Source organism: Bombus bifarius, unplaced genomic scaffold (genome assembly GCF_011952205.1).
Source record: "Bombus bifarius isolate JDL3187 unplaced genomic scaffold, Bbif_JDL3187 scf7180000008058, whole genome shotgun sequence".
Lineage (NCBI taxonomy): Eukaryota > Metazoa > Arthropoda > Insecta > Hymenoptera > Apidae > Bombus > Bombus bifarius.
In genome coordinates, this window is record NW_022884422.1 from 451,355 (window position 1) to 478,808 (window position 27,454).

The following is a 27,454-nucleotide window of genomic DNA, read 5'->3' on the forward strand; positions in this document are numbered from 1 at the left end:
TACAGTTGTAAATTTGCCAAAACGGTTTAAGCTTGCTGCAATATATATTGTGTATATATGAAATTTGTTCTTATACAGAAATTTTACTTCTCCTTTTGCTCAGTAGACTCTTAACCATGTAACTTTGCTATAATGTGAATCAGCATGTTAACTCTTAACTATCAGTGCTTTTATATATCATTAACTCTGTAGTATATAATTGAATTATAGAAGAACTCTATTTGAATAGGTGAACATTAAGTGAACACTTTTAATAGACTAGTAGCAAATGCATTCAAAGGTATTAGAATACTGATGATTGATGATTCTAATAACTGATTTTTAATAATATAACACAAAATATCAAAAGACGAAGACATAGATTGGTATTAGGTTTTTTATTTTTATTTTATGATTTTGTTCTTTTTGTGCTTAATTAAAAATTCATTTTGATTTACTTGTATAATCTATAGATCAATTTTTTTTTTATATTTTTGGTCTTTATAAAAAAGAAATTTTGTGCAATATAATTAAATTACTATAATATTTTGATATTAAATTTATTGTATGTAAAAGTTCATCATATATTATTAAAATATAAAATATAATAACTAAAAAACAATCATAAAATAGGTTTGAAATCACGAAAATACAAAAAATATGTATTTATAAATGCTGTCATAATAAAATTGAAACGTATCAAAAAAAGATAAATATTATATAAATGGCAAGATAGAAATTATGACTTCATGTGATATAAAACTACAAATTAGGTAAATAAAGTCTCAATATATTATCTCTACTGTAAATACGTTAAAATCAAATATATTAATCTTCTTAATTATAAAATCTCTTTTATATTAAGATAATCTTTTTATAAAATAATTACAAAATAATCTTTCTGTTCATTAAAGTAGTTATTAGAGTTTTGGAGTGACGTACGTACTACGTCAATATTATAGTTTTTTGCACAGCATTTCGGTAATATTTCCTATTAGAAATATTTAAATTCTTGATTTTATGGTTCACATCAATATATGATCCTAGCAATTTAACACGTTTGCTAGGTTGTCATAGGTTTCTGGTCTTCATTCCATAGCTTAAATACTGCGAATATGTCTGGGTCTACGCACCAGTAAACAACAAGAAGTTAAACCGGAACTAACCTTCGCTAATTCAGACATACGTAAGGATCTGGTTGGAAACTCAATTTTTTCTGCAAAAACTTTACTTGATTGTGGAATCTCATCTTCTGATCTATGAATTAGAGTTCCATTAACATAAAGTACATTCGCTGCAGCATCTTCAGGCACAGTTAATGTTTGGTAACTATAAGTTGCTTCCCTCTCAATTCTCTGCATTATAAACAATATATTATGTAAAAGATGGGCAAATTGAAAAGATATAGACAAATGTAAAAAGTAATGATATTTGAATTACAAATAAATACCTTCAAGACTTCTTGAGATTCTTTTCCAGCACCTACACAAATAATATCAGGGCCAGCCATTGTAACTAAACCTTTAAGACGCTTGGATTCAGCAACCTATAAACAATAATTAAATAAAAATATAAGTATTTTCAATCTCAAACAATACATGAATTGTAATCATGAATGTAATAATGATAAAATTATTAACCTTTTTTTTATATTCATGATATTTATATTATTTCAGATATAACTTAGGTTAGAACAAAATAGATACATATTTAGATAATTTAAGCATCATTTTCACCAGCTAGCTTTTATAATAAACACAATGCATAAAATAGAAAATGAAAAATGAATACATATATGTAAGTCCTCTGTAGCATTGCATAAGAAAAATAACCAAGTAAAATTGATGGAATTACTATTTTTGATTTATGAGTTTAATATGCATAATAAGAGTAGCAAATAATGTATCTTCAATCAATTATTAAAATTTTATAATTATAGAAATTAAAATATACTTTTTAACAAAAATATTTTTGTATATTCTACATACATTTTTTTTTATATATACTTATAAAATTGATTGAAGTTGCACAGTATGAAGTTCTGCAATATGACAAATTTATGCAAAAAGATACAAACATTAATCACATGCAAGAGTGAAATATGATCTTGTGTATCAGTGTATGTATGTGTTTCATGTGCATAATTACAATAAGCCATAACTTACATACTATGTATATAAAACTCCATTTCTGAAAGCATTCTGTTTAAAATCTGTAATGGGTAATTGTAAAAAGTATATTCACAAACAAATTTGTTGGAACCGTGCAAAATTGTGTTTCTAAATCGTGAAATCTTTTTTCAATATAATATGCAAAAGAGAGTCAGTCTAATACACCCAAACCTGAATTGGGGCTGAGGTAAGACTCTCCACTATCACCTCTTCACCACCATCACCCACCTTAAATGAATACCAGAATGGTAAGTTGTTTGATCTTAACCTTTTGTTGTGGTCAATCATATTTTATAACCTATATGTGTAAGTGTGTGTGGTCTCACGCGCATTTTGTTATGTATTATATAAGTAGTATGCTTTAAACGAGTTTTCTTAATATAAGTAGTAATATTTTTTAGTTTAATATTTACTAACAAAACTATTTGGTAATTCATATGCAACTAATAATATAGACTATAATTATTAATTTAATATATGGATATAAAATCCAAAGTACAATTACCCATATGATATATTATTACATGACTTCATTAAACTAACTTTCAAGATATAATAAAGACTACATGATATAGATACTAATAATACAAAAGTATATTTCTAAAACAATCACAATACACATATATGTTTTAATTTCTTTATAACACATGATACTCATTGATGACACAGATTATATAATGAAATAAAAATGTTGAAAAATATCAAATAAAATCCAATTATGCAAACAACATCAATTCCTTCTTACTTCAAGAGATATTTAACAAAATAATTCATGCATTATTTTACACTTTTAGAGTAAATATAGATTTATATAAAATAGAGGACTGAAATGTTAGTGTAATATATATTAAAAAGCAGATGACTATATAAATTATATTAGATACTACTAACATAACTTTTAATAATTAACCAACCTTAATAGGTACACATGGATATTCTGGGAATGCTGCTGCAACTGCTCTTGCACCTGCTTCATTAGTATAATGAGACAATCCAACAAAAAATTCACGACCTATAATAATCAGTTACTTCTGTTTAATAATTTGGTTGTAAGTTCATTAACTTAATATTAAAAACAAAACTTACCAGTAAATAAAACATCTCCTCCATCTAGACGAGCATTTTTGTCAGCTATTTCTATAAGTGGAATTTCCAATTCCTTCTTTAAAACAGCTCTAATTGTCTCAATCTGGAATTAGATCATCATCATTTTAGTTATTCACATACTGGAAACATTACAGAATAATAATGTTAATACATGTAACAATGTAATGAAGTTATATTCTTTTTATGCGAATATGCACGAAATAATTGTTCAATTCATATTTTTAATTTAATGTTATAATTTGATATACAATATAGTATATTGATATATACTTAAAATGATATTTAATGATTTAGCTTTTCTCTTAAATAATACAATAGCATAATAGACTGAAATTTCATTATTTATATAAAATAACAATAATATAATTAGAAACTATTTATTAATTACTATGCGATTTTATAAATATACCTCTTTTAGGCGCGATGGTTCATTGGGCCGTGCTATAAGTGCAATACCATTGCACACAACTGCGATATCTTCGACAAAAACACAGAGCGGTGAATTTTCATCCGGTGGCATTTCAACAACGTCGATGTCGAGTTCTCGTAGAAGCTGAGCGAGTGCCAAATGTTGAGTTCTAGCTTCGTCTAATGTGACCTCGCCTCTTGTACGAAGCGAAAGAGGAATTCTACATAGAACTGCATGAGTATAGCGATGGAGAGGCATGGTACTTCGATAGAAAGGCTTCCGTATCAAAGTTTATCTGAACTTTATTACTTCTCGTTTACGTAAATTATAATACAATGATCACAGAACTAGTTCTACGTTCCTACCAATTTCATTGGAACGCCGATTGCAACAAATGTAGACTTTGACGTTTATGTAAAAACAACAGCAAGACAGTATTCTAAACATTTACATTTGTAATGTCACCAGATCGTAGCGTAATTTTGAATTTTTTAAATGTTGGATTAAAACTTTCGTTTTTTATTACGGAAAATTAGTTAAAAATATAAAAATCTTACAATAATACAATAAATATTTATTAAATGATGATGTAATATAAATAGTATTTCAATTGTTATATTTTTATGTTGCATCCGGAAAATAATAGATTGGCAATGCTGAGTAGAAGTGAATTGAAACATGCAGAGGTACTGTGATTTGTCAAACATTTAAACGTAATTTGGAGGTGTGATAATATAAGGATGAAGTAAAAAAATTTGATCTACGATGATATCACAAAATATGTGATAATTATGCGTTTTAAGTTTGTAAGAACGTTATTAGTGCTTGCACTACTAGCTAATATTATTGTGTGGCACAGAATATGGAGGTTATTTTCAACGCAAAACACTTTGCGATTGTTGACACCAACTACCGTCGTAACACCTGATCCTCCGCAAAAACTTCATCGGCGATTAGCTCGATTAGTAACTGTGGTTATACGACAATTTGAAACCTTTGAAAATGATGTAACTTCCACTGTAGAGTCTGTGTTAAGTCTTTTTCCTACTATACCAATTTTAATAGTAAGCAATGAATTACCATATCCTCCACTGGAATTGGACTTTGCAAATGAAAGCATGCAAAATGTTAAACTAGTAAACTTGCAACCGGAATTTAATAAATCTTACGATGAAAGAAATCCACTATTTTATATACGTACAAAATACGTTTTATTTTTACCTGATGGTAGTAGGCTTTCTACCAAGCGAAGCATGGAAGTAAGAAATACGTTATATATAACATTATTACTTTATTGTAAGGCAATAATTCGCTTGTTTTTAATTGTCTTATATCAAATATTTTTCAGGAGACTGTATCACAAACTACAAAATTAGGTGCTGTAGGTGTACCAGTAGGAAGCATAACTTTAAATTGTGTCAATATAGATTTAAAAGTAAAAGAATGGAGCCTGAAGTTCTCGTACACAATGGGCACTGAATGTGATGGAATAAATGGAAAACATGCTACAATGCTTGAGACAAAATTATTACGAAAATTAACTGATCCTTTCTTACTACCTTTTACGGATGCATTATATATTCAAACAACTGCATTAGGTGTAAAGGTTTGTAATTTATATTTAATTTTTAACAAAGAAAAGGTTTTTATTTGTATATTTGAAGGTTTTACTTATTATTTCTTTGTTTAAGTTTATGATTCAAATACTATGATCCACGATATTTAATGTATAAAAATATATTAATAATAAGCAAAATTTATTCAAGTAAATGATTTATTACATGTTGTCAGATTCATATGTTGTCAAATTATCATTTCAACGAAGGAAAATCATTATATAAAGGTACGCAATTCTTATGGAAGGTACAACAGTTACATCAAGATCGTGAACGAACTATGTTTGAAAAATTGGGAATTAAGAAGGTTACAAGAGCTTCCGATTCTATAGAATGGTATGGTTGTTCTAGAGAAAGTAGTAGATGTTTTGGACCAGTCATAAGTGGTATTCCATCTTATCTTTATCAAAATCGGTTTACTCCACCTTGCTGCATCTCAGGATTGAGAAAAGTTGCTCATCATGTGTTTGATAAATTAGAAGAAGTTGGTATCAGATATTGGTTAGAAAGTGGATCTTTACTTGGTGCTATGAGAAATGGTGATATTTTACCATGGGATCATGAAGTACAAATAGGAGTAAATCGTGATGATCTTGAGAGATCATCATGGTTAATTCAAGCCATGGATAAACCTGTTGTTGACAATCATGGTTTTGTCTGGAAAAAGGCAATAGAAGGTGAATTTTTTAAAGTACAGTATTCAAAGGTAAACCATTTAACTGTAAACATACTTCCATTTTATGCAAAAAATGGGTCTATGCTTAGAGATGCATGGTTTTTAAACAATAAAGATTTTCCAGAGCAATTTCTTCATCCAATGTCAAGTATCGAATTTGCTGGCAGACAAGTGCCATGCCCAAATAATATTAGGGATTTTTTAGAATTAAAATATTTCAGGGGTGTGATAGAAAATCCAGAACTCCCTGGTAAAATTTCTTTTCAAGAGTTTCTTCATTAAAAGTTAATCTTGTAGTATGTCATATATGAAATTGGGAAAGAAATTTTTCCAAAATACATAATTTAAATTATGTAATCTATAATTATCTTATCTACAAATATATTTAGGCTTTACAATCTTTTTCCATAATTTTAATCATCCGAATTAGTATATCCTATGAAAAAATTGTATTGGGAATACATTATAGCATTTTCGAATGAGAAATATTATTTTCCGATATTGTATAAGGTTACGCGATTTTATGCTAGAATAAGAATTATTACTAATTTGGCTAGAAATTTAGTATGAGAACAAAGAGAAGGTTCTATAAAATGTCCTTAAAAATGTAGATGTTATATATTTTCTAACATTTATAATAAATATATAGGTACTTAAATTTTAATTGTATTTAAATAATTGCGTATTGGAGATAAAAAAATTTTCTTTTTTTTTGTTTCATTAATAATAAATTATCATGATATCAAGTTCCTAAGAAAGATTCAGATTGTTTTGAATGTAATATAGTAATGAAACTTGTTGGTTAGATAATTATAAAATATGTTTTTTTTTGTAAAAGAAATATAGTTTCTAAGTTGATATTATGATTTTAATTTCTTGCATATGCATTGTCAGTATTAATTATAGTATTAAATGTTTCATTTCGATTTCGTTTTATACAACAAATAGATGTGCCAAAGATATAAAAATTATTCAGTTTAATGAATAATATACTTTTTATATTTTTAACTGTATTTATAACCAATATTTTTGTATGTTATTTAGTATTTTTATATATTATTTTAAAATTATTTCTATTTAATATTATATGTTCCTAAATTGTTTTATATAAATGTTAATATTTTTTCATATACATCATTTTTCTTTCGAAAAAATAATTTGTTCAATAACATTTAATTTGATATAACAACTTATATATAAATATTTCTTTGATATTAAAAAGGTAATTAAAGATAACAGACACTGTGATAGCCAGTGCTTAATACATTTGAAATATCAGAAAATAAGATTTGTGTAATAATAATGCTTGTATTAAGTTTATAGGAAATTGTGCATACTGTTGAATTAAAACTTACTGAATTAAAACACTTTTTAAAACCATTAATCAAATTTTTCTTTGTAAGGATATTACAATTTCACTTGGACCACATTTTCTTATAATATTAGCTATTATTAAATACGTACCTCGATATTTACATTGATATTTTCTTAATTATTATCCTTTTTTAATACATATTAAATTTCATATACAAATTTAGGTAACAACAAATATTATTATATGTATATAATTAATGTAAACTATTTCTGAAATCACTAACTTATTCTTTAAAAGTATTTAAAGACTTATTATGAAACTATGTGGTACTGTTATATATGGAATTGCAAAAACATTAATAATTCTGTTTACAAAGGAATGTATTAAAGTAGTTTCATAATCGTTAATAATTCGCTTCTAGTCTAGAAGACATGTTATAGTAATTATATAGATAAGTTTAAATTTGTAAATCATTCTAAATTTAGTGCCAATTTCTTCATATAAAGACATAGATATTAATATGTATTTTCTGTTATAGCAAATGTTAATAAAGTGTTGATGTTTACAAAAAATTAGAGAATATTATAATTTTTTATTATAGTATTATACAATAGTGATGATTATCATTATTATCTGCAATATATAATTTTCATATCTAAACAGATTTTATTTTAAAAAAGCACATGCAAATATATTTGTGATTAAAAGTATGGCTTAGATTTCTACCCTTATATCTTTTGGTGGTGGTAAAATAGCTGGTTCACGTACAAAACTTAATAATCTTTCTAATTTCATAATTTCTAATTCTCTATCTGTCAAATGAAGTTGCCTCTTAGTTGGTTTTACTTTTAATCTAAGGTTTGGTGACAATTTCAATGTATTTATGGTACCTCTGTTGACGAGACATGAAAATGGAATTGTATTATAACATTATTCATTAAACATACAATTATATTATTGAATAAAACTATAAAATAATTACATACTTATCATCGCCCACTATAATGAATGGTAATTTATTGTTAAATGCAAGTCTAGTTAGTTTATATTTTTTTCTGCTAACAACTGGTTGACTACATATTGGTCGATATTTATTTACATTCAAATCAAATACTGTAACTTTCCCATCATTTGAAACACAAGCTAATACTGTTGAACTATATGGTGCCCATTGAACATCTCCAATGGGAACGCCAAGATCAAACATAAATAAGGGTTCCCTAAAACAGTGCATACTTAACAGATAAGAAAAAATTAAGAATTTAAGAAAACTATGAATGTAATTGAAACTTACATCCTATCATCTTCCCATATTTTTATTCTCCAATCACCAGAACAACTTGCAAATATGCTGGAATTGAATTTATTAAATACTATCCGGTAGACTGGCATATTGTGTGCTTCATTATAAGTTCTCATATAAACACTACTATATGCTGTATTGCACTTATAAATTGTTCCTTCTTCTGTTCCTACCAAGAATACATTTTGATCTGCAGGGTGAAATGCTAGACATGTTCCACAACCTAGTAAATTTTATTAATATTTATTGGAGCTTGTTAATCTTAGAAATTATATTAATGGTATAAAATATTCTCACCCTTAAGTGTAATTATAGTACCATCTGGTCCAGGTATTGGTGGTCTGTCCAGAAAAAGGGTCATCACAGTTGTCAAACCAAGATTATTTTCACTTAATATCCAGTAGTTTACTTTTCCATCAATGCTAACACTGTAGAATGCTAAATTACCTTCTTCCGTGTCTGGTGCCCAATGTACCTTGAACATTATATATCATAAATATTGTATTAATGATAAATACATTTTGAAATAATTAACACAGTGATGTTGTTAGGCATTTTAGATATTTTTATTTGTAATCAACAAACCTCCCACACAATACCTCCATGTTTTTGAACAACATCATTGCTTCTATATTGAGGGACTGTAGGTGGCAACATAATATTATAAACAGCAACAGCACCATCCATAGTACCTTTATCATTAAAAAAGACAGTATTATAGTAATGATATTATAATGAAAATGTACTATATAATATTTGTTTTTATTACCAATAACTAAAAGATGTGGATGTTGTTCACTGAAGTCTAAACACATTACGGGAGATTCTGTTGGACAGATCCACTCTGGATATGATGGATTTTTTAAACTAAATAAGCATACTGTTCCATCTATTATCGAATTACTAAATGACACTGAAATATTTTGTATATAAGCATTTGTATATAACCGAATTTTTATATTTTTTACTAACTTGTCCCATATGAAACTGCAAATAAATCATAATATCTACTATTGAAGCATAAATCTGTAACATCATGTTTCTTGGTTTTTTCATAATGAAATTTCCATAAAGGTAGTAATGAACCTTCTCCAACTTTAAATTCATCACTCGGATCATCCCAATATCTGTAATCTAATAATATTTATGTTAAATATTTCTCTAAATAAAGTATAAATTTTTTGGGGAGTCACTGAATTAAAATATTAACCTTGTGCTATTTCATCAAAAATATTTTGATTTACCATTCGTTCCAATGTTTTTGCAGCTTGTAACATTCTACATGTTAATGCTGTGGATTCAGTTTGAGCTTTTTTCTTCATATCCTCCTTCTTCAGTTGTAGAAATGGAATTCTTCTTTCTCTTTCTCTTTCACGTTGTTGTTGAGCAAAATCTTCCTAAGATATATATTCGTTCATCTTTCTAATTCATATAATTCTGAATGATTTAATTCAAAATAAAATACATACCTGATATTCATCAAAAATTGTCCATTGAAAAACATGGGTATTAAATGTCTCTGTTGGAGGTGGTATTGTTTGGGTACTCATTTCCTATAAATTAATATAAAAATAATTAAATAGATCTTAGTCTATAAAATCTAAACTGTTCTATACTTACTCGCATAGGATTGGTATAAGTTAAAGCAGCTCTTTCACAAAAGTTAAATTGATTTGGTATTTTTTTTGGTTTTACTCTTTCTTCTTCATGATCATCTTCATGGTCAGGTTCAGGTTCATGTTCTTCACGATTTTCAATATTTTTTCAAAATTTTGAATTTTGAACACAGAAATTTTTTAATTATTTTTCACTTTTATCAAAAATAAATATTTGAAGAGATTTTTGTAACTTTCTCTATTATTATAATTAATCATCTTACCTTCTTGCTCTTCAACATCTACTCCTTCTTCTTCATCTTCTTCCTCTTCTTCTTCTCTTTCTTCCTCATCATCATGTAATATGGCTTCTTCAAAAGGAGTATCCACTACAATGATATATTTAAATGTTACCTAATAAAATATTAAATTAATTGTAAAATTCTTATATTTGTATTTATGGAATTTTACCAACAAGTCCTCCTGCCAATTGTATTCTAGCTTCTTCAGAATCTTTATGCAATAGTGATCCAGGAACACTTAGAACAGTTATTAAATGTGGTGGAGGAGGTAATAATATGAAACTTTTTAATTTCCATGACCACTCAACTAAAGAATCTGGAACTCTTGTGTTATGTATAGTCAGAACTCTTGCAATCTCTTCTTGTAATTCCTAAAGTTTTATTTTTTGAATTAGTTACAAACTTTCTTAAAAACTCGTAGTTGGAATGTATGATGTTTCAATAATGAAAAGGTGCACATACTGCATCTGATAATACTAGTTGATCTTCTGGTTTTAAGAAAACTTTTCCTCGTAACCAATCCATATCACCACCACCTAGATCCACACGGCTCTTCAAGAAGCTTATATGCTAAACATAAATAAAAAAATAGTTATTAATTCTTTATTAAATGAGTCTGAAATTGTATTAAATTAAATAAAATGTGTGAAATACTAACTCTTGCTGGTTCTTTTGATACCTCTGCGACTTTAGAAAGTGTTCTCTTTACTAGTGATGGACGCATGATTCTTGGATTAGAACTTACTTAGTATCCAACTACATAGAGAAATATTGTAAATTAGTGTTTATGTTTATTATTATATAAAAGTTATTATTTTCTCTCTCTATGTATATTTTTATTCTTAATTTTTTAATTTTTCGTTTTCTTTCTAACAATAATGTAATTTTAATATTATATTATTGAATAATATTTATTCAAACTCTTACAATTTAAAATAATAATATTAAATTTTTCAGTTTATGAAAAGATATGGAATTTCGTTTGTATATTTGTATTAACTAAATTGGCTTTTGTACTAGATGAATAGAAAACTGTTCTACTATAGTAAACATATATTAAAAAACTAAATAAAAACTAAACTGAAGTTCTTTATATCTCTTATTTTTCTCAATAAATACATAGAAATAAGTTTTGGTTTCCTAGGAAACTTGTTATACTATCATAACATTTAAATATTATCTGTTTTAAGTTAATAATTCTGTCATACAATATAATAATTTATTTAAGTTACGCCAGGATACAAATTTTAAAGCTCTGAAAATTTAAATATTCGGTGGTTTATATATTAAAAATTTAAAATTATATTATAGTGCTGAATATATGCATAAATAAAGGAATATAATATACTGTGCTCAAATATATTTAATTGTAAATTTATATACATTTAGATAGAGGTAAAGTATACATTTAAACATATAAGATCATCTTTTAAATAAGGGCAATATTTTTAACATATTGTGTGTGGTTATATAGAGAAAGAAAATCAATAATGGAGCATACCATGATAATGTAAGCATGCTTCCTACTAGATAAGTCAGAATAGCTTGCAAATACTTGTGAGTAACAATTTTCAGATTATCTTTCATTAAGCATGGTTTTACATAGAATGTGCATTACATGTAAATTGTATTATATTTCAGAATAAATTATTATTTTTTAAGTACTTGTTCAAAGTACTTGTATATAAAAGATGACAGTACATAAATTAAAGGTGGAATGTGTGCATTGTTATTGAATATTTAAGTGACAAGAGGTATTATTTTATTAGTTATTTTAAAAAATGTTGTTATATTTATACATGTGATTATGTGTATGAAAATTTTGTGTAATTGGAAATTTAAAAATGTCTTACCTTCATTTCAGATGAATTGAGAGATTTAATCTTTAGTTTACAATACATTTTTATTTTGTGATGGAAGATAGTGGGATTGACAGTGATCCAAAAACCACTAGTCATACAGAAGATGAAAGACTTTTCTTGGTAAATATATGATCCATAATATTATCCATTTTATAAATTAAAATTAAAATAAGTAAATAGAGATAACAATGAAAGAGACACGTTGCTTTATTTCTTTTTATTTTAGGGAAGCGATAGCAGTTGTAGCAGCAATCAGACACAGACATCACAGCATAATTCTACTACTAAACAATTGCAAAGAAAGCTTGGTATTGAATTGTTAATTGTTGTTTTATAAATTACAAATATCACAATATTTACAATTTCCTTTATATGTTATCTGTTTTGGGCAGAAGCACGAATTGAACAAGCTAAACGTATTCAGCGTAATTCAGATTATGTGAAGTTGCCAAAATATGATAAGGGATGCGGGAGTGGTAGTAGTGCTGCTGGTCTGATTTCTATTCAAAGACTTCCTGTACCAAATAAGAATAAAGAACATCTTCCTCTTGTTGAATATTGGCATAGTGATAGTGAAAGGTAGTTAATAATATATATATTATATATGTAGTAATTCTTAGTATAGTAAATGTAGTATAGTTATGTATCTTTATATATTTTTAGTGAAGGAGAAATGACTCTTTTTCCAACAACTAAATCGAAAGATTCCTCCAAGCATAAGCAAGATCTAACTGATACATTTAGCATTGAAGAAATGAGTGAAGAAAGTGAAGATTCTTTAAATTTAGGACCTGCACAACCATCTCCGGAGCTCAAATTTATGAAATCTTATAGATGTACTGGTGATTGCTTTCATTGTCAGTGCCACATATTATAATTCATTGTTATGTACATATATCTTGAATATGTTACAGATTATTTTTTATGCATTATTAAATATTAATTTAATCTCTCAAAGTTTTATGTAATTATGTAATATGAAAGATTTTATATATATATCGAATGAAAACTAAATATATCAAATATTTATAAGTTAGATCTATTAAAATGTATAATTGTCTCAATATCTTCCATAAAATGATAAATATTAAGAATAATGTATGAAAGTTGTATTTTACATTTAATTATAATGATGTTTGATGATTAAATGATGTTCAAAAAATCAAATTAATTGCTCTAGTGATTGTATTATGCGAGCAAAATGATACGCGTCTTATTCGTGACTGAAGAAATTATTGCTAAGGAAATTATTCAAATAGTGTTTCTCAATTGTGCATCGGCAGACTTCGTAACGTCTATTTTGTACGAAGTTGCAGTAGGTAATATCCGCCGCTGTCACTTCAGGATATTACTTAAGCCTTAAGACATTGCTATAATGGTGCCGTGCGAAAATTTCAAATTGGTAAAATGATGATAGCGTGTCGTGGCGGGATTTTATGACTGTGTAAATAAAATTTTGCAGCTAATGAAATTAAAAGATCATATAAATATATGTTTATTTTTTCTAGTTCTTTATATTAATAATAAACTATCTTTGTACTTTTATTTAGTATTTTTTTCTGTGACATCATTGCAAAGAAACATAATACCGTATAAGATCACCCAAATAGACGTTTCTGTAATAAAGTCGTATGGAAATCTTGTCTTGTACCAGAGAAGAAATTTCTTCTCTGCTTGTACCAAATGTATACACAGATAACCTGAGGAAATGCGGTCCCCTTCGTAATGCGCGGTTTATTCTGTAATCTAGATCGTCCTCGAGGAAAAAGACTGCGTATTCCATTTCTTGTTTTCTGCAAGCAAACAGTTCCACTATATTTTATACCGTTATAGAGGTTTCCTTTCTGTATTCCCACTCGTTATATCTTACCTGTCCGATCTGGTGTACATTGTGCGTGCCTAGAAAAATTCTTTTAAAAAATTCCTCGAGCTATGTGTATGATACAGAAGTCTATTGCACATTGTTCACGAATTCTTTGTCAAAGATATTATTTCCTAGATATACGTATGTGCCTGTATTAACATTTTTTCCAAAAAGAATTTACTAACATTTTACTTTGATAAACTTTTTATTAATATTAAACTAACTTTTTATTAATTTGAATACTTAATAATAATTAATTCAATATTTGTTCGTCCAATAATTGTATTACCTGTTTTTCACGTTTGATGTGCCTTTAATCTTTACACATTACATACTTATATAAATGTAGTTTCAATATACATACAATGAGCTGAGATACGGAGGAAGCATAGTATTAGCATAAGAAAGGGTGATCCTTAAGTTTTAATAAACATGCGTCAATAGAAGAAGGCAGAAATTCCATTTGACAGTTACGTATCCCTTGTTTAAGCAAACATTTATTTTGTATTTTAAAGCTGTACGTTTAAAATAAATATAGCATTGGAGTAAGCAAAATATGTGTCTCCTTCTTTTCCGAAGATATTTTAATGTCTGTAAAGAAAAAGACAACTGTTAAATCGGTAGAAGTATGTTAGACAAAATTTTATACGAAAAGATAAAGTTGTATTAATACAAAACTTAGAGCCGCGATAGTTACGCGGGTTTGATGTTGTAAGTATTAACACTCATAGTAATGAGATGAGCATTGCGGTTATTCGTAGCAGCATCTTAGCACGATGCAAGTAAGTAAGTACGTACTTCCCATGAGTTCATTGCTCGCGAAACCCGGCAGCTATAAATGTGTTTGTGTAGAGTTAATTGTTTTTCTTGCCATGTTCTCCTCTCTCTAGTCCTTCACGAAGAGAATTCCTTTCAAATTGATTTAACATATCTATACAATCCTCAAATTTAGTTTCCGAATTACTACTCGACGCAATTGTTGCAAATAAATCATTAAAGTTCGAATTGTCGTTTAGACGTAGATAGGATTCTGTAACCCAGAACGAGTTCCATTGGGGTATTCCTTGTCCCAAGACGAATGTAGATAGATTTGTGGGATTTAGAATAAGTTAAGATCGTTCGGTGCAAAACTAGTGCTATTGAACTTTTTCGACGTAGTGATTGATATTAGCGGGATCGTTCGATTTGTCTAAGCGTAATATCTTCTTATTTTTTCGCTGATTCTTATAGTAAGCATAGTTTATTCCAGTGAGGATATAGAGTTGTTGCTCGATCCAAGACTGGTCCTGGCGATGTCTTTGGACTCTGGCTTGTTATTCTCGGTTTCTGCTTGTATTCTTTAGCCTTTCAGGTATATATGAATTATGGACATTTTTATGTAAATATATGATTGCACTTTACCATATTTAAACGTACTATATAGGTTTCGCGCGTATAATGTTGTTAGTTTTTATTTCCCATACAAACGTAGCAAACAAATCGATGTAGTTACGAAGGTTTTTTTTGGAAGCACATTCTACGTACGTTACGCCCTCCTTGTATAATAAGAATATCAGCAATTGGACCGCTAATTAATGGCTCATACGTATTAAATTTATTCTTCTCTCTGATATTCTGACCAGTTCAATTTTTAATGAAGCCCACCGCCGTGGATCTTACAGAGAGGAATTAACAACCTGTTGTGCAGGAGATGGTGTTTGGCTACATGATATTTTTGCATACAGAGTGAAACATTTATCTCCCGATACTAGCTATGCATTGTTACAATTTCAAAGAACTTCTTTTACTTGTTGAATACTTTGGCTTTTTTAAAAGTGATATTTTTTAAATTCGCGGCAGACATCATATTTATTTAAATCATTTTTTGTTTCACATAAGTCATAAGCATTGCACATATTAATAAAAGGGAGGTAATCAATGATTTTATTAAAAAGTCACTCTGTATATGTTGCGTAGACTCGGCGTTTGTAATGCTCGTAGCCGCAAACTGATGTATGATTCGTGATACATTGCATATGAATATTTAAATATACCTGGTCTCTCGTATTGCTCTCGTATGTATAATATTATATGAGAGAGATGTATTCACGGGATGCGTCGTCAACACCATCGGTACAGTCATAAATTATGCGAGAGTTATGGCGTATTTTGTAACCAATTTGAAGTAATAAATATCATCTCCTTTGAGAACGTGACAACCTGTAATGTGAGCGCCGCTAATGTCTTTTCATTTATTCGTACGTAACATATGAAAATGAGAAAGAGATTGCAACCAAAGATAAACGCCGATATCGAGATTAATCTACAAATTAATTGAAAATTATTTAACTAGCATCATTTTAACATCTGCCAAAATCGGATTATCAACTTTATTTTTGTTCTGATTATATTTATTAATTTTTAGATATTTGTAAAGCTACAGAATGATATGGAGTTTACTTAAATGAATAGTTGAGTCTATATGAATGAAAAGTGTTCATTATAGCGTTTAGATTTGGATTTTACAGTCTTATTTCTAACACGGCAGCTACATTCTTTTACGTAATAAATGAACTAATCTAATGCGGTGCATTGCAGTATAGTAATCGACAGAGGTGCCGATTTCCCGGGCCACCAGAGACTAAACTTTACCTTCGTATCTAACACCAAACCAGTAGAACCGGATTTCGTGAGAATATGTCCCCCAAGGCTTGAAAAAGGGCGACTAAAATGAAGAAGCATAAAAGAACTTCGTTGGTACGTAATGCAATGTTTAGACACTATACCGAAATTACGCATCAACTGTGACTTTCCTCTTGAACACCTTCTGAAAGTTATTCAATACCTTAAGTGTGATACATCTTGTACATAGAATAACATTAAATAATTATTCACCATAAATGACAGATGTTAATGCAATAGCCTGGCAGTTACGATCAGTTACAATCACACCGGAAGATATTTTAATGTTGTAGCGACTATTAGAAGGAGGCAAAAGTCTGTCGTCTTCAGAGGCTGAACAATAAAGTATTGTGAATTCTTCATACGTGAGAAAGATGGTTGAATAGTAGTGGCTCATTAAAAGGAAGATACGTTTTACGATCTTCTATACTTTACGCTATTCTAAAACCACAGAAAGCTTCACTACCTGTGAAATCAGCTCGATCTTCATTTCCTCATTTTGTTCTACATATTTTCTAAACTCTACGCTATTGAGTAAACAATCATTATGTCAAATCTCATTCCCATTATCCTACGATCATGCTAAAATTAGACAGCCCGTTTATCAAGGATAATATGCAGGTGGCAAGTCGTGTATTTTTTCATCTTAATTCTTCCATTCGAATCTCATGGTATGCACATTACTCGATTCGGTTGCCGCTGTGCGCTCAGAGATTACGTATCGCGATCGAACTGCGATTGAAAGTGCATCGACCGTCCGTTTTCTTGTCAGGCTGAAAAACAACACGGATCGTTTGCCTTTTGTGGTGGACAGATAGAGCGAGATAAAGCGGAAAAAGGGAATGCGCGACAAAGACAAAGACGGTGTTCTGCTCTGACCATTACTCTCGGGTCTCGTGTCGATAATTTTTAAGGTCGACGCGGTTCGCGATCCCTGCGGAATACCGGCGAGAAGTTGCACCGGCATTCTGCAACGGCGTCGAGGCGCCGCGATGCGCAAACATCCGTTGTGCAAAGGACATTGGCCGATCGATTGGGACTACGCCAATGAATCTGTCCCGTAACGGGGCTCGAACTACGGTCCGCTGCTCGGCGTACTCGAAACCCATCGCTTCCTGTACCAACGGCTTTTTTTCTCGAACGACCGGGCTTAATTAAATACCGGTAGACCGAGCCATCCCTGTCCTCTTCGCGGAGAGGCCACGCTTACGTGACTGCGACGCGTGATTTTACCTTGCTAAGGCCGGGAATGGAGAGAGAGAGAGAAAAAGAGAGAGAGAGAGAGAAAGAGAGGGGCGGTGAGAAATCGCCGCCGATAGGGAAATGTAGGTAACGAACGAATCGCGACTGCTTTCGTGCAGGAAACTGTTTAGAAGTAGCCGGCGAACGGTTCGCCGGTGTTGGGTAATGTTTGCACACTATGTTTCAAGTTTGGCAATCATAAAAGGGAAGATACGCGTTTGGAGGTATTTGTGGAAGATTGAAAAAGCGATAAATGCAAAGATGATTTTAACCTCTAACTGGTAAGGCGAAGTTTATCGCGTCCAAGCAATTTTTACTTTGGTAATGATAGTAATTTGGAAAACAGCTACTGTGAGATGTCGTGCGTAACGGCAGCTACCTGCTAATCAGTATGATTCAATCAGTTTTTAAATACAGTAATAAATATGATATATATATATAATATTATTGTACTTTTTTCATTAACTGTAAATTTCTAAGAACTTTTATAGAGTTCTGTACATATATTATCATTCAGTTTACGTGAGAAAATGACTACCATACCAGTTATTGGTTAAAGTTGAATCACGAGTGCATGTTGAATAAGAAACCAGCAAGGGAATAAAACACGTGTTGATTTTTCGATTACGTGTAGCTTATAAAATTCAGTTTTCCTCGAATCGATTATGTTTTGGTTGGCTGCGGCCGATTCGTAGAAGCGTTCATTACACCGCGTGCATTTTTATGGAGAACCTGCAACGCATCGAAATCGATTTATCGAACGAGTAATATTTTGACGATACCTCGTTAGGCCATGAGAAATCGAAATGGATATAATTTCCGCTTTGCATATATAGAAACTGTGTTGCATATAGTGATGGAAAAAAGGAGAAGAGTTAAGAACAACGCATAGCTACGCACCCGGTTGATACTTACGCATACACGCTCGTAGTATAAAAGGACCTGTCTCCATGAATGAAGTCAAGTGACCACGTGACACAGAAAGAACGACGTAAGGAACGTGCGCGTGAAAAGCGTGCCGGTGGTTTACGCGCGACGCCAAAAGTTCGGTGATAGGCGGACAGATGGCGCGGATGTCGCGTGGCGGCTGCTTGAAACACCTGACTGGTGCCTAGCAGTGCAGCATGGACTCGTGCGGCAAGCGCACACTTCTTTTAAAACAGGTAGCACGCGCGGTCTCAGATAATTCTTTTTATTTTCGCGTCCGAGCAGGCCGTATTCAATTAGGCATACGCGAGTGACAGTCGACGAGTGTGTAATGTCCGTCGACTGACAGCCCTTCGTGTGTCACGAATCGAGGGGGACGAGATCGGACGAAGAAGATTCGTAAAGTTTCACCGACCTCGAGTTTCTCATCCGTGAACGGTGCACTCGTTTCGCACGCGAATTCTGTCCTATGCGCAGTAATAATGACAGTTCGTTCGATCTGCGCACCTATCGATTACGCGCCCTCAAAGGGCCAACTTTGCACCACACAAGGTTAAAATGCGCGGGAAAAATGCGCAAATCATAACGAATTGACGATTTCGTATATTCTATGTAATCGTGTCTCGTCCACGTATAGTCGCGTTCGTTTGGGTTTGAATAATATGCGAGGATTGACGCCCGGTACGCGATTCCGGCATTCGAACTTCCCGCTTCGAGCGCTCGATAATTTCGAGCTTTCCTCTTCGAAGCGCCGATTCTCGCGGCTCGTGAAAATGTGATCGAACGGCATACCCTGTGTCGCGCGACGGATTTTTCGTGCCCGGTAAGCGCAAATCTTTTTTCTATCAAAATGACGGTGAACCGATCGGTGATAACAATGGTGTTGATGCTGGTGACGAGCGTAATTGTTTTGGTTCATACGAAGGACGTGACGACACTGGAGTACGACGATCTCCTTCCGGTGAACGAGACCAACGCCCGGCACCGAGTCCATACAGGTCAGATTGAATGATTTTTGCTGGTTTTCCTCCATCTTTCTCGTTCGTTTAATTTATCTAAACTTGTTATTCGATGTTTTACAAATGTATCAAAATTTGAATATTATCGAGATTGTTTCCTATAGATTTTTTAATATTAACCTATATTTATGTGATTATGTGTATGTACATATATATATATATATACATACATACATATATGTAATGAATAACACTACCATACAGACAAAAATTCTACAGTATGTATTTTGAATACTATCGGTAGTGAGCGTTCAGATTCATATATGATTTTTCCCTTACTTAGCGTCGTCAATACGCGACTACATAGTATTATTATTTACATTTGTAAATTTTACTGAATTTACAAGATTTATGGGATAGCATTTTTTAAATAGCTTTCAACGTATTTTACATATCAGTACATAACCGAAAGACTATTTTTACGCGTGAAAAAGACTCCCTTTTTCCCGTTTTGTTCATCCCATTCAATATATTCGAGTTTTCTCGGCAATGATTATACACGTCACGATTTGCATTGAATGTCACCGCTCATTTAAATTATCGAAAGTATCGCTTATGTTTGTTGCACAATGTGTGTCACGATACCTTCTTAAGACGTATGACCTTACTGTGAAGAAAATATTAGCATTGTTAATTACGTGTACTATTTTGTAAACTATATATCTATTTTCAATTACCCATATTTTATGATCGTTATAGAAGATAATACAATACTTGAATTATTTCTTTGACGTTAATTTATTCTTTTGGAAGTCTTCACCGTGAAATGAAAAAATAAATAACATTTATAAATGTTTTCTGTTTGCGGTATGGCAATTGCACTGTCTCGAAAAGAACAGTATGACGGTGAATGCTTGAACTTTGTTACCCGTCTTGGATTTGCTAGGGAAGAATGACCTTTGCTCTAACGCTTCTGTGAAAGTATTATACGTTCGCCGAGTAAGGCCTTGTGCCTTTCCGAAGTAATCTTCTAACGCACGCCTACTTTTCATGGGGAAATTTCATTTTTCCTTTGGTTTCTGTGTCGTCGAAATTTAAGTGAAATCGTATTTTCGTCAAATATTTCCACACGCCTCCGTGTTTGGTCTACGTTGTTATTTATAAATAGAACTATGAAATAATCATAAATTTGCCACGCGCGTTAAGAAACGCCTGGAAAGCCATTATTAGAAACTGTAATCTATTATTCTTAGGCGTAATTCTTCGTATATATTAACTTCTAAATATATTTCATGATTCAGATACTTGTAATTAAATTTTCAATATTTCATTCTATTAAAATATTTGTTAATTTCAATAAATTTAAATAATTGCTAAATTTCTATTAAAAATTTTCATTGTTAGTTAGAATTAATATAGTTCATCCCATTTTTATTCAATTAACCCTATATCATCGATACTCTGTGTAGTATAATAAAGTTTTCGCAAATTTTTAATTCAAAATAAGCTATCAAGATTAAATAATATAACGTAATGCAATTGACGATATGAAAAACAAAAGGATTTCATGGTGGATATGTTGGAATGATTCTCGATTTATACGGATTCCTCGCTCATAATTCAATGCAAAAGAGGAAAGAGTTTGTAAGATGACTTGACTCTCCACTAGGATTAACGATCACGTATGTCGTTGAACTGCATTGTCCCCGTTGTTTCGATAATTCACGTCGAAGTAACTGGTACTGAGGTAACATCCGTAGCGAAGGTTCGAATTACGTAATTTCTAGCGAAATCTGTCGGTCGGTTGTTTCACTGCTCATTTTTAATTGTGTGCATTATACAGACAGACAGCTTTGCGACACGATCATTTCGTTTTAATGACACTTCTCAATGAACTTGCTTCATTCGGATGAAACTTTTTCAAATATAGTTTGTTTAATTTTTTTCTTGCTGTTTGACTTTATTCGTTATCGAAACAATGTTTGAAAGGTAGGAGTAATGTAAATTTTAACATTTTGAGTATATCTTTATTTTCGTATAATATTATTCATATTGTATACTAATTTTTTACCAAGTGTCTTGTAACGTACTAATGTATTTTTGAACTAATTAAACATTTTGAGAACACATACATGTTCATGAGAAGGTTTTGTAAATGCTCGGATGCTTTTGCCAGTCATTATATCCATAATCGCTAGTTTAATTAAACTACTTTATGTTCAAACATTTCAAGGTCAGAATCTCTCATTCCAATTATTTACATTATTTAATTAAACGATAGCTGCCTGATCATTTCATTAAAGGATTAACGGTGACTAACTAACGCATTCACCTCGTCTAGAAAAATTTCCCACGCCGTAAAAGAATTCGTCGATAGCTATCGTTGGACTGTGTCCATCGCATTAGCTTTAATCGCGTTCGCTTAATTTGCATTCGTTTAGAAAGGCGGAAATGCGTTTCTGTGCGTGTCGAGGGAGGTGTCGTATGCCAACTCGATGAACTCTCAAACGAACGTCTAACTGTGCGTGCAAATTATTTGTGCGATTGCGCTTTCTATCAGCGTACGAACGTTAAATAGAATTTTACGTCGTGTCTTGTCCGTGAACGTGCGCGTTCTTTAATCACTCCTGGCCAAACGATAATTAAGTCAAAATTCTCTGCTTGAGGATCTTCATACACGAAGGCTGCCGGTGTGAAACAATACAGGATATGGTGTAACCTGGACGTGTTGAAACCGTGGTACAACGAAATTGATTCAGAGACATTCTAACCGAGTGGTCGCAAACAATCGGTTTTTCTCTAATCTAATAAGACAAGGCTATGCACATATTCGTCTTCTATCGTTGTTCATTTCTATGTATGTATTATCATTGAAAAGGCGTGTTATTTTTATAAGAACTTCCTCTCCATTCCGTGATAACTATTTCGTATAAAAATTTTTTTAAAAGATTTCTTTTTGGTCCGAATAAACAAATTTGAAACACTAATTACTCATTACAAATGATCAAATCATTTGTAATTGTAATCACAATTTATGCTTCAAATAACTCACGTCGTTTAGCATAATCGTCTTTTTTCTAATTAACTGGTTATTAATGAAACATAGCTGCAATTTTCGCCGGACAAGCAAATCAAACATTACGAGTTATTTTAGTACGTGAGACACTGTCTGGCACATCTGATGCATATGCATGCACTAAACGTAAACGTGCTGGCAACGTAGAGTTCTTTTTCAACCTTGGTGCGAATGGTATCCCGTGTACGTGTTGAGCCTGTTGTTAAGAGCTCGGTATCGTACGAATTCTACCAATGGTTGACCGTACGAGCCTGATGTGCTCCGAGCGTTCATTTAACAATATAGCAGTTACGATTCGTTAGCATTGTTTACGGTTTGGAACAAGTTCGTTAATAAATTACCTGACATTTTAAGCATGCGGGATGATGACAATCCACGATTGCTACCTTTTTCGTTCCACAGTTCGACATTTGCTTGCTGTGTCATAATTAATTTTCTTTCTACGTAAGTGCGATACTTACGATTAGTGTTGTTGGATTTTTACTGAAATTCTTCATGTTATTATACGAAACGTTAATGCGAATCTACAGAAACGTTGTGTTAAAGCATTCGTAATTCTTTTAAATGATTCGCCAATTTAACAGTTTAATTGCGAAAGAAAATCTCAAGAATTTGTCTAATATTTTTTCGCTATTATTTTTTTGCAACCTAGAACCTACAATTTTATGAAGTATAAAGAAATTGAAGTAGTCACTATAATAAACTATTTTTTTTCAAATCATGGAAATTCTTCTTGTGTCTCATTCGTCATCTCTTTATCGTCATTTGTTTAACGACCTTCTATAAAGTATTTATAGTGTCGTGATTTACAGTGTCGTGATACGTGCTTTCAAATAGTAGTTGCCTGATTTTTTTGATCAACATGTGTTTATGTACTATTCGGTATTATTTTAAAATTCTTGCTGTTCTTTAAAACGTGTTAGGTTAGCCATTCGAAAATCTTATCTGCAAGATGTAAGTGTTCGTAGAAGTACAGGAAATGAATTAAAGGTACGCGAAGGGAGCACCATGCACTACAGCGTATAGGAACTATACGTTTTGATAAGAGAATCTACGTATAAGATCGTGAGCGAACTTCTTATCTTCTTACGTGTAGATAGTTACACGCAAGAAAGCAAATAGGATAAAAGAGTGAATTTCGTGTTAGGCACTAGGAAGCCTCCAAGATTAATGTACACGCAATGTTAGATGATTGGAGGAGATTTAATTAAGATTAATTCCATCGCTTTAGATGATTCTCCTAATTCGCAAGTATACAGTGTTACGCTGTTACGGAACAAATGTAATTTACAGTTTTCGTGTCCCATCGAATCCAGGAAGTTCCGTAACTGGTCTATGAAACATTAACGTATTGTAACTTAATATCGTTAAAGTAAAGTATTTTCAAAAAATAATTTAATCGATCCTTTAATATCATACAAATTTTGCAGAAATACACGAACAGATATAAAATAATAGAAACGATGAGCGTACAAATAACATTGTGACTCCATCTCAGGAAGAAATTTAGTTTCAATTGTGACCGCGAACGGTCGCGTGCATCATCACGATCTGATTAGAAATATTCGATAATTATTTGCTTATTTATAATGGATCTATGTACGCGCAATTTTAATGATAATAATCGTCAGGGCCGCTACGTGTTCCTTAAAGTGTTGCGCATTGCCTTCTACGTGTTACGTGTATGGTCTTGTAATGCGATGCAAGGATTTCAAGGTTTCGCCTATATGGTTATGAACAGTTCTCCTATTCGTCTGTGTTGCGTACACCGATAGGATCCAAACGAGATTTAAACGAAGTTGCAATAAATCATGCATAACTTGCCATTGAAAGTTGGACAGCAAACCAGTTCTCCCGCAATACCTCTTTTTCCCCGCGATTTTATTGCTCCAATTATTTCGCCGTACATGTGAAATTGAAATTTCACCAATTATCCGAACAAAATAGAACGTACCGGTAGATACTAGTTTTATACACTGAATTCGTGACATTCTATTTACTTTAATGCACATTTGCAAACAATCTCAAAGCATGATCATGATGGTAAGTAGAATTACAAGGGGAACCTGCATTATTTGAATAACGCTATCCGATGTCATTGAAATCTCGAATAGATTTCAAATTCAGCGTCGTTCTGTTAATTATTTATGACAACACCATCGATTATACACTTGTATTCGTACCTTATTAAATTTACGTCGTGTAAACTTCGTTACTTTTCTTTTTACCTTGTTCGTGTATCACTTTATAACAAAACGAGCTGAGAATTCGAGTGTGCGAAAAGAACTTGGCACGTTTCGCGGTGTGTTTTAGTAACAAGCCGAGTCATCGAGTTTTCTTACGCATTACCATTTCCTGCACGGAGCCCTCCGTTTTTTCGGTTTGGTTTTACGAGCCGAGCAAAATACGATCGTTCGCTCGTTCGCGATTCGAAGGGTGTAATTTTGCCACCGATCGCGATTAGGGACATTAACTTCGCTTAACTTCTTTTTGCCGAGCAGATATGGCTTTGCATTCTTCTCGAAGGCGCATAAGTCCGCCCGTTACGTCTGGCACGGTCGTTTCGCTCCCGTTATTATACAGAACAATGAATAGTTAAGATCGCTTTATTGCCGAGCCACCAAAGCTGCTGGTCGTTTCAAAGCTATCATTACAGGAATCAATGACCTCTTCCTTCGCATCTTCTTCTCTTTCGAAGATAACGGAGTCGTCTGATTTTTGAGAACATTTCTTTGTTTCGATATGAAGAGCTAAGCAATATTGCTTATCATTAAATTTTTTTAATTTTAAAGAAGGGATGAATAAATTATATAGCGGAGAAAGTAGGAATATCAGACACTAGGGTTTTTATTTATATATACGGTACTGATATCTGTAACAATGATTACAGATCAAGGATTATGAAGATTATAACATTTTTCTACGATAGCCATTGTAGTGTATCGTTCCTTGGTTAGAGCTGTTCGTTTAAATATTTATTTACACCTGCTCTAAAATTCCATAAACCAAAAAGTGAAATAAGTATTTGACACTTTTGTCCTTGCCTCGATTACTATCGCGACATGCACTTGTACAGTGGGTTATAAACCCTGAAACAGGACTCCTACCAGCTCGTGACAAAGCAACTCGCACCTGCTGAAATTCACCACGCACAGTAGCATTGCTGGAGCGTGAGCGAACGCACGGAAATAACTACCCTGTTGTTTCAAGCGAGCTGCGGGAAAAAAATATCCCAAGGCGTATAATTGGTAAATAAAGGGGCGGTGGGAAACGTGGCTCGGTGAAAACATTGACGAGAAAAAGGCGTTGGTTCCGCGTCTCTCGATATCGTCGAGCAATAAATCGGTGCCGCGGGACAGTAATTATCACACGCAGCGATGTTTTTCGCTTCATTGTATGCCGGTTTCGTGCACGCGGAATGCGGTTTTTCTCGCGTCGTTTTGACGTTCTGATACCTCCTGTTGCGGGCTGTTCAAGATTTTGCTAGCGCTGACAGTACAATGGTACTAACGCGAACATTGCCAACGTTTCGCCGTCATAGCTTCTCCAGCTGGAAAGACGCATGCATCGTTACGAGGGGACGATCGTTGGTTTGCGTGGATTCGTTAAATCAATTGAGGAAGGCATCTCCTTTTTTTTCTCTTGTGTTTGCTATTTCTGAAGGACCGCCGCGATCAGTGAGAAATAAATTTTAATAGCAGAAACTATCGGAGTTGTTCGTGCAGCGGTTCCGTTTAAAATGGTACCCAAGAAGCAAAATGACAATTATCAAGTGGTACAACTAGGATGCGTGTTTGTATTGGTACAGGAGGTGAACGTGAATGCGCGTACAACGTGCTCGATATTTGCAGAGAAGAGGGTGTGGAACCTATACTCCGTATAATAGCGTATTATGTTAGTTGTTGGTCGAGATGATATCTGATATACGTAGCAAGAAATAAATATAAAAGTATGGAGCGTTCGTGTATGCGTGATTTTCTAATTATTTCGAACACTTCGGGCTATTGGAATTTTTGTGAGAAAATTTTATTACCTCGTATCGTGTATCGTTATTTGTTATATAGAGGATTGATCTTATCTGTCGCGAATGCTTCGAATCGTAGTAAACGAACCAGTATATCATGATTCACATTGATCGGTGGTCCGAGTTTCTGATTGCGGTCGTTGCGATAAATAAGTAACAACAGGATTAAAAGAGAGCAGATTTGCAGAAATGGTAGTGGCGGTAATTAAAAAGATAGTCAGGTAAAATGATGATTATTGACTGCCGCTGCGAGCTCCGGGTATACACAGGTGAATGTAAATGCAGGTTAGTTGGATACTCGCGATGAAATGGGTGTGTAGGGTAGACTTCTGCAATAGTATACTGTACAGTGTAGGTATAGCTGGT

At 32.1% G+C, this 27,454-nt stretch overlaps 5 protein-coding genes and 2 long non-coding RNA genes across 12 annotated transcripts in view; 4 read left to right on the forward strand and 3 right to left on the reverse strand.

The window, feature by feature from the left end:
- Positions 1 to 868: 868 nt before the first annotated feature.
- Positions 869 to 4,034, reverse strand: LOC117208277 (N(G),N(G)-dimethylarginine dimethylaminohydrolase 1). Of its 2 annotated transcripts, XM_033449320.1 has the most exons (6): positions 3,667 to 4,034; positions 3,237 to 3,339; positions 3,065 to 3,162; positions 2,322 to 2,378; positions 1,430 to 1,525; positions 869 to 1,334 (listed from the first exon to the last, which is right to left on the reverse strand). In XM_033449320.1, the coding sequence occupies exons 1-6, from the start codon at positions 3,922 to 3,924 to the stop codon at positions 1,080 to 1,082; spliced, it is 867 nt and encodes a 288-aa protein (XP_033305211.1). In that variant the 5' UTR covers positions 3,925 to 4,034; the 3' UTR covers positions 869 to 1,079. The 2 variants fall into 2 exon arrangements, with proteins under 2 accessions (XP_033305211.1, XP_033305212.1); XM_033449321.1 differs by lacking the exon at positions 2,322 to 2,378.
- On the forward strand, positions 1,999 to 3,779 carry LOC117208279. The gene is made up of 3 exons (XR_004487656.1): positions 1,999 to 2,398; positions 3,073 to 3,199; positions 3,676 to 3,779. It is a non-coding gene; the product is annotated as an uncharacterized LOC117208279 (long non-coding RNA).
- Positions 4,035 to 4,308: 274 nt separating the features above from the next.
- Positions 4,309 to 6,622, forward strand: LOC117208276 (fukutin-related protein). The gene is made up of 3 exons (XM_033449319.1): positions 4,309 to 4,925; positions 5,015 to 5,272; positions 5,458 to 6,622. The coding sequence occupies exons 1-3, from the start codon at positions 4,458 to 4,460 to the stop codon at positions 6,238 to 6,240; spliced, it is 1,509 nt and encodes a 502-aa protein (XP_033305210.1). The 5' UTR covers positions 4,309 to 4,457; the 3' UTR covers positions 6,241 to 6,622.
- An 820-nt stretch (positions 6,623 to 7,442) lies between these two features.
- On the reverse strand, positions 7,443 to 11,940 carry LOC117208275 (dynein intermediate chain 2, ciliary). Its single transcript, XM_033449318.1, has 15 exons — positions 11,857 to 11,940; positions 11,132 to 11,229; positions 10,936 to 11,043; positions 10,643 to 10,844; positions 10,456 to 10,560; positions 10,197 to 10,318; positions 10,046 to 10,129; positions 9,787 to 9,973; positions 9,549 to 9,710; positions 9,346 to 9,489; positions 9,162 to 9,268; positions 8,874 to 9,051; positions 8,568 to 8,799; positions 8,260 to 8,493; positions 7,443 to 8,165 (listed from the first exon to the last, which is right to left on the reverse strand). The coding sequence occupies exons 2-15, from the start codon at positions 11,195 to 11,197 to the stop codon at positions 7,988 to 7,990; spliced, it is 2,109 nt and encodes a 702-aa protein (XP_033305209.1). The 5' UTR covers positions 11,198 to 11,229; positions 11,857 to 11,940; the 3' UTR covers positions 7,443 to 7,987.
- On the forward strand, positions 11,837 to 13,265 carry LOC117208278. Of its 2 annotated transcripts, none has more exons than XM_033449323.1 (6): positions 11,837 to 12,030; positions 12,115 to 12,227; positions 12,338 to 12,455; positions 12,562 to 12,643; positions 12,731 to 12,914; positions 12,999 to 13,265. In XM_033449323.1, exons 3-6 carry the CDS (start codon positions 12,387 to 12,389, stop codon positions 13,210 to 13,212), a joined length of 549 nt encoding a protein of 182 aa, XP_033305214.1. In that variant the 5' UTR covers positions 11,837 to 12,030; positions 12,115 to 12,227; positions 12,338 to 12,386; the 3' UTR covers positions 13,213 to 13,265. The 2 variants fall into 2 exon arrangements, with proteins under 2 accessions (XP_033305214.1, XP_033305213.1); XM_033449322.1 differs by having other exon boundaries at positions 11,853 to 12,030; positions 12,728 to 12,914; positions 12,999 to 13,261.
- A 442-nt stretch (positions 13,266 to 13,707) lies between these two features.
- LOC117208283 lies at positions 13,708 to 19,137 on the reverse strand. Of its 4 annotated transcripts, XR_004487659.1 has the most exons (9): positions 19,018 to 19,137; positions 18,646 to 18,834; positions 17,327 to 17,633; positions 17,074 to 17,193; positions 16,831 to 17,005; positions 14,998 to 16,398; positions 14,489 to 14,790; positions 14,206 to 14,379; positions 13,709 to 14,128 (listed from the first exon to the last, which is right to left on the reverse strand). It is a non-coding gene; the product is annotated as an uncharacterized LOC117208283 (long non-coding RNA). The 4 variants fall into 4 exon arrangements; XR_004487658.1 differs by having other exon boundaries at positions 13,708 to 14,128; positions 17,074 to 17,633; XR_004487661.1 differs by lacking the exon at positions 17,327 to 17,633.
- A 187-nt stretch (positions 19,138 to 19,324) lies between these two features.
- The window catches only part of LOC117208282, a 227,357-nt gene continuing 219,227 nt past the window's right edge, over positions 19,325 to 27,454 (forward strand). Inside the window, exon 1 of the mRNA XM_033449324.1 lies at positions 19,325 to 20,027. Coding sequence (XP_033305215.1) covers positions 19,880 to 20,027 — 148 coding nt within the window. The 5' untranslated portion in view covers positions 19,325 to 19,879. The remainder of the gene's footprint in view (positions 20,028 to 27,454) is intronic.